The sequence below is a fragment of the Apostichopus japonicus genome, chromosome 13 (assembly GCF_037975245.1).
Source record: "Apostichopus japonicus isolate 1M-3 chromosome 13, ASM3797524v1, whole genome shotgun sequence".
NCBI classification, from domain to species: domain Eukaryota; kingdom Metazoa; phylum Echinodermata; class Holothuroidea; order Aspidochirotida; family Stichopodidae; genus Apostichopus; species Apostichopus japonicus.
The window spans coordinates 25002789-25015642 of NC_092573.1; the positions used below are offsets into that span (position 1 = coordinate 25002789).

General features: G+C 36.1%; 1 protein-coding gene across 1 annotated transcript; it reads left to right on the forward strand.

Annotated features, from left to right (window-relative positions):
* Positions 1-3451: 3451 nt before the first annotated feature.
* Positions 3452-11513, forward strand: LOC139978977 (neurotrypsin-like). Its single transcript, XM_071989607.1, has 6 exons — positions 3452-3723; positions 4186-4509; positions 6054-6359; positions 7087-7392; positions 8327-8452; positions 8963-11513. Exons 1-6 carry the CDS (start codon positions 3642-3644, stop codon positions 9241-9243), a joined length of 1425 nt encoding a protein of 474 aa, XP_071845708.1. The 5' UTR covers positions 3452-3641; the 3' UTR covers positions 9244-11513.
* The last annotated feature ends 1341 nt before the right edge of the window (positions 11514-12854 follow it).

Consider the following 12854-nt stretch of genomic DNA (forward strand, 5'->3'; position numbering starts at 1 on the left):
AACAGCGATTAGACTTAAATTAAGAAAGACTTATCTATTTAACATCCGGGTGTATCTTTCGGCCTTTATCATGATTAATAAAATTGAAACTTAATCCCAAAGCGGAAACATACCTAAACTTTGCACACAAGAATAAAATCAACTTGTTATACAGATGTCTGCAATATGCACACATATGGTATCAAAAGTACATTTACAAAGCACAATTGGGTATCTGGGCACATTCACTTTATCGGAAACATGAAACCCTAGCAAATAAAGATACTTCAGGACCGTAGCCTGGGTAGACTTTCTAGGGGGGGGGGGGTAGTTGAGGAATATAGAGAAGCATTATGTTACATAGTCTTTATGTTACATAGTAAGTTACATCTAAACATTCTTAAGTTTGAGATCTCATGTTTTAGAAGTTTACCCATAGAAATTAAAAACATTTTGTTCAGTAAAATCACATTGTAGGGAAAAACTGGGACTCAAAGTTACCTTGTAATGTAAGCTCTGCTTTATTCACTGTTTTACACAGGTAACTGGATATATAAAAACACGCTAGGGCATTGATGGTAGCCGTATCTTATATATGCTGAGGGGAAACCATATTGGGGATTTAGGTGTAAATTAATTGTTAGGTTTGTGTTATAATTATTTGTTTTATATGCCAAAAGGGGACCTACTGAGTAGGGGGTGGGGGTTTTGATCAGAGTGGGTGGGCCGTGTAGGGGACTGTGCCTCAATATTCTTAGTTAAAACATTGGGGCACTGAAATAGGGGCTAATGATGAAACTGATAGGCCTACATAAAGATATAGACGTAATAAATATAGTATGTCAGTGTCACTGTAGACTGATATACATGTTCACGCAGGTTAACTCTTAGGAGCTTTCTACATTTATTGTTATTCTAACCAAACTCGTGAAAATCAAAACAAACACACGTTCACCGCATCCGCGATCGTGCATATACGTGATGAATGGTTAAAATAAACCTTGTCTTCTTTCTGAACGCCTTTCCTACAATATACGTATAGAATCTTGAGGTTGCACACTATTGACTAATGAAATCGGAAGAAATTAACATTTCGCCCAAACTATAACTGAAATAGATCATACTGTCCAGGCGTTCACATTATCGTAGGCCTCCCAGCAGGTCACGACCCTGTTATTAATGACAATAGTAACATTTTGTGAACTTACATATGTACAAAACTACTAACCTAGAACTTGAGGTATAATGACTAACATGGTTTTAACAACAACAGCAGCTTAGCACCCAGGCTTTACAACATATACGTATCTGTCTCAAAACTCCTACGAAAAATGTGATTATCTCAAAAACACTTATAACTATCATGAGTGGCATTGAACATTATTCCCTGACTGGCGATGGGAGGCAGGGTCATGATCCTCTGCCCCCCCCCTCCCCACCCCTCCTTGCACACGTCACTGTATATGTATCTATATGGTATGGAATTGGAATAGACCCAGGTAATTGACGGCGGGAACGGAAGTCTGTTTGACATATATGCTAACAGCACTTCTCTCCTTTAACACTAAACTGAGCACTTGAAATGTTTAGAAAGGAATTTAGTGCTATACATGCCTGATATTAACAGTGTTTATGAGTATATGGTTATTTTGTGATGAGGAAACAGGTCAATAGTATTGACTTATAGAAAGAAAAATATATTATAATTTTGTGGTTATCACGTATTTTAAATTTTTTAGATATGCTTCAGCAATTATATAATAAACAATACTGTTATGACAGGAAACAGGAAGGAGAGAACCATCCATCTGGAATATACCGCAGCTAATGTTGATGTTAATGGTACTGTCAGAGAAGTAACATGGACCAACATCGATACTCTCATTGTTCTGAGAGCCGGATGCCATGTCCTGGCTTCTAGAGATACCAACTGTAGAAATTAATATACACCTCAACCGAAACCATGCTTGGTCCATGGATGGTCCATGTCAGGGAACCAACATGGACCAACATGGACCAACATCAATACTCTCGTTGTTCTGAGAGCCGGATGCCATATCCTGGCTTCTAGAGATGCCAACTGTAGAAATTAATATACATCTCAGCTGAAACCATGGTTGGTCCATGGATGGTCCATGTCAGAGAACCAACATGGACCAACAACTATACTCTCGTTGTTCTGAGAGCCGGATGCCATATCCTGGCTTCTAGAGATGCCAACTGTAGAAATTAATATACACCTAAGCTGAAACCATGGTTGGGCTCTCCTTTTGGGTTCCAGTTCTTTTACTGCATACACCAGGGCACAGTTGCTCCTTGTTTCGCTACTGCCTAAGGTAACACTATATGAATACTAAATATGTAAATTCTTTATGTTAAGGGTTATCTTTAGTCATGCCTTTCAAGGAGAACTTGCTATTTTCTTTACAATATGCATGGATCAAAACTACATATATAGTTTTACCTATAATAATTATGAAAGGTCCATCAGATGGTCTTCAATATTATAGACGATTGGGTTAAAACATATTTCTTTTAATTATAACTATTTTCATGATCATATCACATTTTTTTCTAACTGCTTTTATTCGCAAACTGAATTCGTTCTTTGAAATTCAATAAAGTTAATAATCTTTCGAAGAAGAAGAAGAAACATAAGGTGGTAAATATTGTATATTTTACTCTGTTAGTAAGTATTATTCTTTATTAAATAATCAATATAACCTAACGTTGTTATCCCTATATACAATTACCTTCATGCTTAACTGTCTTAAGCAAGTTATGGGTAAGGTATACTTGCATATGTATTTCTTTATAATTTTGTCCTTCTTATCTATCCTTAAATAATGAAAAGATGATTACATTCATGTCGATTTATGCAAAACTGCATTCTGATGAACACGTCGATCCATTATTACAAGAACAACGGAATGGTCATATGGCACCATATCAGCCAATCATAACAAAGAATAGAATGAACGAAAGAACACGCTTTCTACTCATATATCCTTCACAAAGCGAGGCTCTGGATAATTATTGTCCGCTTGACTTCAAAATTCCATCAAAAATTCACATCAAAGGTTCTTGTTTGAATAGATGTTTTACGTATTACGAAGAAAGAAAATATAGACTCTTCAAAACTCATTTTCCATGAAACGGTTATTCCTTCTGTTTTTCCAGATATACATTTACCAAAATACTCACATATACTTTTTAAAGTCTTTTCTACTCGTTTAAACGTATATTATCAGATGTGATTTTATACAATATGCTACATATTTTTATTTTGTTCAACAGTACCTTGAACCATTCGAAATTATTCTAGATAAGACCCAATAACACCACCATAATATAACAATCGTCTTAAAATGTTGACTTAACTTATGCGTCGACGATAACAACTACCCTTTGTTGTTTCTGAAAGCAAAGTCAAACGGAAATAAAATCGAGGATGCATATTGCACGAGGAAAGGAATCAAAACGATTGCCTAAGGGAAACAGTGACGAATTGACTAATAAGGAAACAAAGCATATGTCAATCTCGACTGCTTATTAACAGAGAAAGATTTAACTATATACAAATACATTTGGATGTAATTTAACTAAAAGAAGAGATACAGTGTCGATTTGTGCAGGGACTTTTTCCCCTGAATTATCACAGAATGGTTTACACTTTACGGATATTCCTGTTAGCAACAATAAACTTATCCTTGTCAAGATGTGGACGGGAACCCCTTGAAGGAGGTAAGTTGCATTTCAGTGGATCATTTTGCGTAGTCAGTGTTGGAAATACGACAGTGCACCTTTCTGGGGAGATCCCCCTCCCAATCCTCTTTTTCAGTAATTAAAAGTAACCAATTTCATGAGCAAGCAGGGACAGGTGCCTCCGCAAAGCATTTCACAGGGGAGGTTAAGACAATTGGTATTACAAAGTCCAAAAAAATAAATCAAATAGTGCCAGTATGCTGATACTTAAACGAGCTGGTTAATCAAGCATTGGAAGGTTGACATATTCTCTTGTATTATATGCAAATTAGAACAGGCCTATGCAAACTTTCATCAGCTAAGTCCATCAATCGCCAGCAAGGTTAACCATTTATTGAATCAAACATGTAATGTTAATATATGTCTGTTATTCTCTCTCTCCACCTCTCTCTCCACCCGCCTCTCTCCACTCCACCTCCACACCTCTCTCTCTTGTCGCAGATGTTCGTCTTATTGGTTCAACCGTGCACTCCGAAGATCAACCAGTTGTTGGTCGTTTGGACATATACCATAACGGTACTTGGGGAACCATATCAAAAAGTGGATGGTCCAAATCAGCTTCAGATACCGTATGTCGTCAGCTGGGCCTTAGTTTTACTGGTCAGGTGTCCTACAAGACTTTCGAACAAACCGAAGGAAAAGTATGGTTGCAAGGGTCGGACTTAATGTGCGAAAATAACAGTACTCATATACGAGATTGCAAGGTGAATAAATGGGATTGTAATGGCTGTAGGCATGTTAATGACCTTGCTATAGCTTGCCATGGTAAGTTTTATACACCTCTGATGTTAAAAACAGTTGCGTTCGCTTAAATATGCAATAAAATACACACGACCCTGATGTCTAAGTATATAGAGCAGATTCATGGGCTAGAGCGTATAGTAAGTGAAAAGCGTTACTAGATCCCAGTAGCGGATCAAGGGAACAAAATCTTACAGCTTCACGATTTGAAAAAGAGCGATAAATCAGAAACTGGGTGGGGGTGGGGTGAGGAAAGGTGGTATGAGGTGGGTGGGTTGGGGTGGGTGGGTGGGTTTTAATTAACATGATGCACTAAGATAGATGTACATTACAAACTGAAATTTCCCGCAATTACATAGCAAACCGTAATATAGATTTCTCCAACACCGATGTTACTTCTACCTTTGAATTTATGGACCTCTGTGAATCCCCCTCCTCCCTTCCCCTGAACACCTCAACTACTAGAAATAAAGCACCATAAAGTAAGTGTGATAACAGAATCTACGTTGATTGGTTAATTAGTCGTGAGAGGTACTACAGTATTCCGAAGTTGAAATAGTTACTTGCCCTGTCCGTAACGTGATCTCTTCTCTTCATAGGACAATGAAAAATTAAAATGCTATTATCAATAATCGACAGTTTTTAATAAATCAAAGAATCAGATTAGGGGAATATACAGGACGGACTGATTCAAATCCCGATTCTGTTGATCCGTGCCAGTATTATACTGGTGTTCCTTAACTACTAGAGTATTATACTACTAGTATTATACTATTAGTATTATACTACTAGTATTATACTATTAGTATTATACTACTAGTATTATACTACTAGTATTATACTACTAGTATTATACTATTAGTATTATACTACTAGTATTATACTACTAGTATTATACTACTAGTATTATACTATTAGTATTATACAACTAGTATTATACTATTAGCATTATACTACTAGTATAATACTATTAGTATTATACTACTAGTATTATACTGTTAGCATTATACTACTAGTATTATACTAGTAGTATTATACTAGTAGTATTATACTATTAGTATTATACAACTAGTATTATACTATTAGCATTATACTACTAGTATTATACTAGTAGTATTATACTACTAGTATTATACCATTAATTTTATACTTCTAGTATTATACTACTAGTATTATACTATTAGTTTTTATACTACTAGTATTATACTACTATGTTATACTATTCATATTACACTTCGAGTATTATACTACTAGTAATATACTACTATCATTATAGTACAAGATATACTAACAAATGTAATCATTGCACCACCAAGAACTCATTTCATTTGGTTGGATGAAAGAATTTGTTTCATTTATACTACCAAATTATCATTATTTTTCCACTATGGAGCAATGGAGATTGAGTAACACCGCCTACAGTTACCACATCTTTATTATCCTACATTGGATCGCCAAATGTTATTCATGTCCATGTTTATTATACTACTGTGAATTAGTAATACATGGCTTTCCGTGTTACAGTTTCAATTTATATATCATGGCAATAACTTTTCAATCTCAACAAGCCGTACGACTTGTAGGAGGACCCTCTGAATTTGAAGGACGGGTAGAGATCTTCCGGAAGGACATCTGGGGTACAGTTTGTGATGACCGCTGGGATGACACCGACGCTGCCGTTGTCTGTCGCCAGCTGGATCTAAGCGACAGGGGTACAGCTGTGAACAAAGCGGAGTACGGCAGAGGGGTCGGTGCCATCATGGTAGATGAGGCAGGATGTATAGGGACTGAAGAATACTTGGATGAATGCACCAAAGGTGAATGGAAAAAACATGATTGCACACACCAAGAAGATGCTGGGGTCAAATGTCAAGGTACGTTACGTCATGAATCTTAGTCCCAGTTTTGTTAAATGTCAGCAGAGATATCGGAGTTTTCCTCAAACAAGATATCTTTCATCGGATTTAAGCTTGAACGAGTTTGTCACTGTACAGAACATTTCTTGGTATATACAACTTTCTTGTAAGCTTATGTAAAGAGTTTGAATCCAACCAAACATACAATTGACAAGGGTTGCAATTAGAGGTTACCCATATGGCATTAGAGAGTGTTATTTGCAATATATAAGTTTACTGTTTACAGTGTGTGAGTATAGATTACGGTGTGTACAGATATACTCTAATACCTTATAGTAACATTCAGTGTGAACCACAATCACAGTGCATTTTTCCAGTACGAGTTCTATATGATTTCGTAAACACCAACAACGGGTATTTGCCAGGCATGGTAACACTTGCTAAGTAGAATATCGGGTACAGTTCATTTATTAATGGAGCCGTCAAACATGAATATGCATATTTCTATATTACATCCATTACGTATCTACTTGAACATACTGCACGGCCATAAAAGGACTAAAGATAAATTGTAACTCATTTAATGATAAATTTATAAATTAATAAAATAAATTAATGTTATAAATTGTAACTATTTAAAAGAATGGTGTCACGTGATCCGTTTTTCTAATCAATAAACTTCAGTGGTTAGATCAATATTGCATGTACCCAAGTGAAGTTTATGGTTTATATTCTGTCAATACAGGAGTTCGGCTAGTTGGAAGCGACTCTCATTCGTCTGGGCGCGTCCTTATGTTCCTTAACGGTACCTGGGGCACTGTTTGCGGGGATGGTTGGGACGACACCGATGCCACTAACTTATGCCAACAGCTAGACCTGGGGAATACTGGCTTTGCCGTACAAGGATCTCAATTTAACGAGTCATTTACTACTTGGAAAGCTGTTGTCAACTGTATCAGTAATGAAACCTCATTGCGAGACTGTCCCCGGATTGAACAGATGGAGCAAACTAACTGTCCCGGTGGAGAAGACGCAGGGGTCATTTGCTCTGGTAAGTCGGAAGCATTTATTACCTTTATGTTTCTTTGTATGATTTCCAGCTGCAATTTTATTTTTCAAGCAACAATATCTTCATTACAAATTGTTATCATATTTTGTTGTCAGTCACAATTCATGCTACAGTGATCAGTGAAACGTCTTAACCGTCATCTGGACCTCTGAAGGTTGGTCTATAAATGTGCAAAATCTTCCTCATTTATTCTTTTCCCGCTGTCTTTTTTTTTTAATTAATTTTTTTTTTAGTTTTGTGAGTACAATGGTTAGTTATCGCAAAAGAGCTTGAATTTTCCAACACTAGGATTCATCTGGCAAAATATTATTACCTAATCTTATCAAAGGGATGTTGATCTAAAATACCTATGGGGTGGGTTCAATCAACGTATTGAATTTCTTGAACAAACACCCAATTAATACAGTACCACTTATGATATATATAAATAATAGGTTATTATATTGAACAGGAAAATCACCACTTGCAAATATCATTCAGAAGATGGTTCACACACCTCAAATTCCTGCACTTTAAACTACCAAATCATTCGATTGAGAATTTACTTGTTATTACCATTGACCAAAAACGATTCTTGGACAGACAAATCTAGAAAAGGAAAACAAGATATCGTGGGAACTAAATCTGGCATCATTCGTCTTAAACATCAGAAACGACCTGCACTCTCAGATACGTCAAAACAATTCCTTTGAAGTTACCACCGGATTAATCGGATTAAAATATTAATCCAGCAGAACTCAGTAATTCGCATTGACTTCATTGCCACTCTTCTCCCATAGAAAAAATAAAGGTTCCAAATTCCTGCTACTCCTTATCACTTACGAAAGAAGAGCCATAGATTTGCTCGAAAGTTCTTCAAAATCCGAACAGTGACATTGATAGTGATTCTTCTGTACATTAATTGTTTTCAATTTAGCTGTTTGTTCGAGTCAACCATGCCATAACGGGGCAGCGTGTATCCCCGAATCAACGGGTTACAAGTGCGCCTGTACGTTAGGTTATTCTGGGATAAGGTGCGAGTTCTCACCGTCTAAAAATCAGAGTAAGTAAACGTAAAAGAAATCTGTACTCACCCAGCCAAAGAATGTCTCATATAAAAAACAGATATGTATAAGTACAGGGTTTGACATAAGAGTATTTTGGAATATTGAAGCATATGCGTTTATATAGATTTTACCTTTACCTAGTGGGATTTGAAAGAAATAGCAGTACAAGGCGTCATCAATGGTCACTAGTTGCTTCGATCCTTCATACCGCCCTCAACTCACATTAGCCAATGTTGACATTGTATAAAATTCTAAAAAAAGAAAAAAGTCCCCAAGGCAAAAAGCATCATTACAATGTGTCAATGAAAAAGAATTCTACTATCAACAGCGTCATGGTTACCAGTGACGGGGAAATAAATCATGATTACCATATGTTTTCCCCAGGAAGGAAATGTTTTGAAGTATTGTAACACATGGCTAATTAATAGTAGTGGTGAATGGTGTGTGAGGTATTTCCTTATTTTCTTCCATATTAATCTATCCATATTTCTTATAATCAATTACAGGTTCCTTGTTTCAAGTGGGGGTGATCACTGGATTAGCAATCCTTACCATTGCCGTGATTATCCTGTCGATTGTCAATATCAAGCAGAGAACCTCGTCGTCGTCCATGCAACAGCCGCAACAGCAACAACCGCTTGGAAAAATGGACTCATTGGGGAGCTATGAAGTCATGGGACAGAGTAAAGAACCAGCCAGTAATTACGTAATGAGGCGTAATGAACCGCCTCTTTCCGACCAAGCGATATATGGAAACGACGCCGTCTCACGCCGTATAGTATTATGATATAGTTAAAAGTGGTCTGTGGATACCAGACCTATATTATACTAGTTTATACAACACCTAATTGTATTCTGGTCATTTGATTGGTCAATTGCTCGTTGATCGCATGCAAAATCCGCTCTATTCCACTCTATGAAATAGAACTATGGGTTATACTTTTTTGGTAGCACTTTTTTCAATGGTAAGAGAGCAGAGAAACCTGTCTGTTCAAAACAATCTGTTGCATGAGTGCATTTTACCCATCTTAATATAATATGTTGTATAAAACAAATAATGAATGGTTTCCATTCGTGCAATAGTGCAAATATTTCATGAGATGAAAGATGGAATGTTCCATTCAACGAGGCGCAGCCGAGTTGAATCGAACAAATAACATCTTTCAACGAATGAAATATTGCACTCATAACCATTCATTATTTTTATAATAACGACATATGTACGAGTACAACAGCATGAGTACGAGAACGAGTTAAGTTGACAAAGGGTACAACTAATGCTCTCAGCACAAGTATACGTGTACTTCAATGTTGCACTGTTACTACTACCACTACTACTACTACTACTACTTTTACTACTACTAATACTACTACTACAACTACAACTACTACTTTATCTTTATAAGGTTTCTAACATGCCTCAAGTAAGCATGCTAACAAAAATCCACGACAAGACTGTATGATTACATTTAACCTTTGATTATACGAGTAGCATGCATGGTGGGTCCAATAATTATGACGCAGTAAGACTTTGAACTTGCAAAGCTTACTCATTGTTTGAATAAATTTCTCTAATTTCTACGTAAAGTTAACCTTTGCAACATGCACAGAGGAAATTTTCGTATTTTGACAAACTTTTGACGAAACTCTGGACAATTTCTGTGGTAGTATCTTTATGAAATAAATGGCGCCATATTGGGACCTTTTATGACGCAGTTTACTAAAGGAGAGCTGAATGCCCCCGAAATACCTTTAAATGATCCTAAACGAGTTAGAATACTATCCTTTGTCTTTAATGCGGATGTAACAAGTACAATGCGATAGTTCTAGAAAGATATATTGGGAATATTTTATTCATTCGTTACATTAGATACCAAAAAAATATAAATGAAAAAATAAATAAATAAAAAACAAACGGTCTTGCTGATGTAAATAAGCTAACATAAAAGAAGTTAGATGGACATTACTTTGCAGATTTTGTAACAAACACATTGTGAGACTTGCTGGCACATTTTCAAATTTGAATTTCTTTCTGTTGCTATGGTAAGCTCATGACTATTCATATATGTGTCATAATTGGAAGTCTGTTGTCTATAAAAAGATCAAAGAGGCCGGCGTGCTCTAGTTGCATTTCAACGGCCATTTACCAGAATGTGTACTTGCTTTCTTTTTAAATGTTTCCTCTCATGTTTTATGTAATTTTTCATGGAATGCATGACACATTAAGACACCAATTGCGCATGCGCAGAGTGAAATTGTAAGTGTCAATCAAGACTGAGACGTGCCTACACCATACTTCTATTGTTACGATTGTACAACGTGGACTAATGTCGACAATATAGGAATGAACAATAACTATTGTTAAATCTATTGTACGTCCTTGATGATAGGAAATGCGGATATGAATTTCAAGAAATGACCCACCAAGAACTGGAAAATTAACAACAATTCGTCTAAGGTAATGTGTCTGTGTGTGTATGTGTGTGTGCGTGGTGGGTGCGTGTGTGTGTCGGGGGGGGGGGGTGTATGGGAGCATTTTGAATCACTTTAACTGACCGGAGCCGCCACACCCGTATGCGCTGTAGACATTTTATTATGAAGTGGTTGTTTTTTAATCAAACTGGTGAACTCAATACTTATTTCTCGGGGTGAAAGGAAAGGTTATATTTAAGACCCAATTTAAAAAGCCATAAAGAGTCATCCATAATTCGATCCCATGGACTTCAAGTTCAGCACTGATGTTATTATTTTTATAATGGTCGCTAAGTAACGTCGCTAAAACACTATGTGTAGATATGACGTGATCATTTCTTGTGTTTATTATTTTCATTTTAGAGTCAATGTACAGTTCGAATGATGATATCAAATACAAATCTGTGTGGCTATAAAGTGCAAGTATTATATTGAAATATCCACAGAGGACCATTAATGTTTGAATATGGGGAACTATTTTATACACTGCAGTGTTTAAAGTATCTTTTCATTTGTGACAATAAATATTGCGGGGTACAAAATGTATATTTAATTCATATTTAAAATAAAAATAAAAATCACCCCTTCATCTAGCTCTCCTCAGCACCTTTCTCTCTCTGTCCTTTTGCAGTTTATTCCCTACCCTCTTCCCATAATCCTCTCTTTGCCTCTCTACTGTTTATATCCTACCTCTCCTCTTCCCCCTGCTGGTTTCTTTCTTTCTTCTCTCCATCCCTTGTCTACTAATCCCCTGACATCCATCTCTTTGTGTTCACCTTGCATATTAACCTGTCTGTATTCTGCATGTGCTTGTATTTTCCCTCGTAGTTTCTGTAACTTGTCATTTAGCCTCTGAAGCAGATCCTGCTAGGATCGAAACTTCAGGACCACTAACTTTTACTAATTCATATTTAATCAACTAATCTTACGATTTCCCTTGATTTAATTATTATTTATTTCAAAAATACTTCCTCGTACAGCGTTAAGGTGAATATGTCCACCGTCTTTTCTTATATTACTTGCTATATATATATATATATATATATATATATATATATATATATATAAATAGTAGTGGTCCATACTCATAATATAAAAGATAAACAAGCGAATAGAAATGTAGCGAGCTACGGGCTGGAGCTATTCTAATCCCTATTTACTTTTTATTGCTGGTTGTTCTATTCATTCCTAAGTTAAAAATATTCACTAAACAAAAAACAAAAATTTGCTGGTTGTTCTAATCATTCCTAGTTTAAAAATCACTCATGCTTATCACTATTGTCGTCTTTGGATGTATATTAGCCCTCGTATTTAATTGATCTTGTACAATTGCCTGACGATGGAGTGGTGACCACTCCGAAATATAGCAGTATGTCGTTGTTAAAAATATTCGCTTGTTTATCTTTTATATATATATATATCTAATCGATGATGGCACCTATAGTGTTCGGTGGATAATGTAGCGTCATGTTGAGCTCTGGGCGATGTTGTAAATGCGTATACAAATATAATACCAAATGGTATTGACGCCTCCTAGCAAAACTCTACAAGCACAACGAGCCAACTTACTTGTCAGAGTACACTCACATTTACATGAAGAATGCTGCTATAACCTTAAAAATATGATTCATGCAAGTTTGCCATAAACCTTTTCGTCGATGAGAAACAAACGCAATTATAATAAAAGAAAAATAAGGATCACTCTGTTTTTGAAAGAGTAGTTTCCATCAATATCATCGTGACCCAACAAGTGTTGCCAGACTTTAAGTGGGGTTTTCGGCCAAATCGTACAATGGCACGTTTTGTTACGTCATGTGTCGAATGGAGAATTTTCATTGGTCAAGGTTTTGTTAGCGCTGTTAACTAACTGGTCGGTTTTTACCTCCATGCTGAGAGGTATAGACACAGAATCTACTTTCATATGGC

Coding starts and splice junctions, on each gene's coding strand:
- LOC139978977 (XM_071989607.1), top strand. CDS start 3,642: ATGGTTTACACTTTACGGATATTCCTGTTAGCAACAATAAACTTATCC. Junction 4,510..6,053: donor CCTTGCTATAGCTTGCCATG/GTAAGTTTTATA, acceptor AATCTCAACAAG/CCGTACGACTTGTAGGAGGA. Junction 7,393..8,326: donor CGCAGGGGTCATTTGCTCTG/GTAAGTCGGAAG, acceptor TTTTCAATTTAG/CTGTTTGTTCGAGTCAACCA.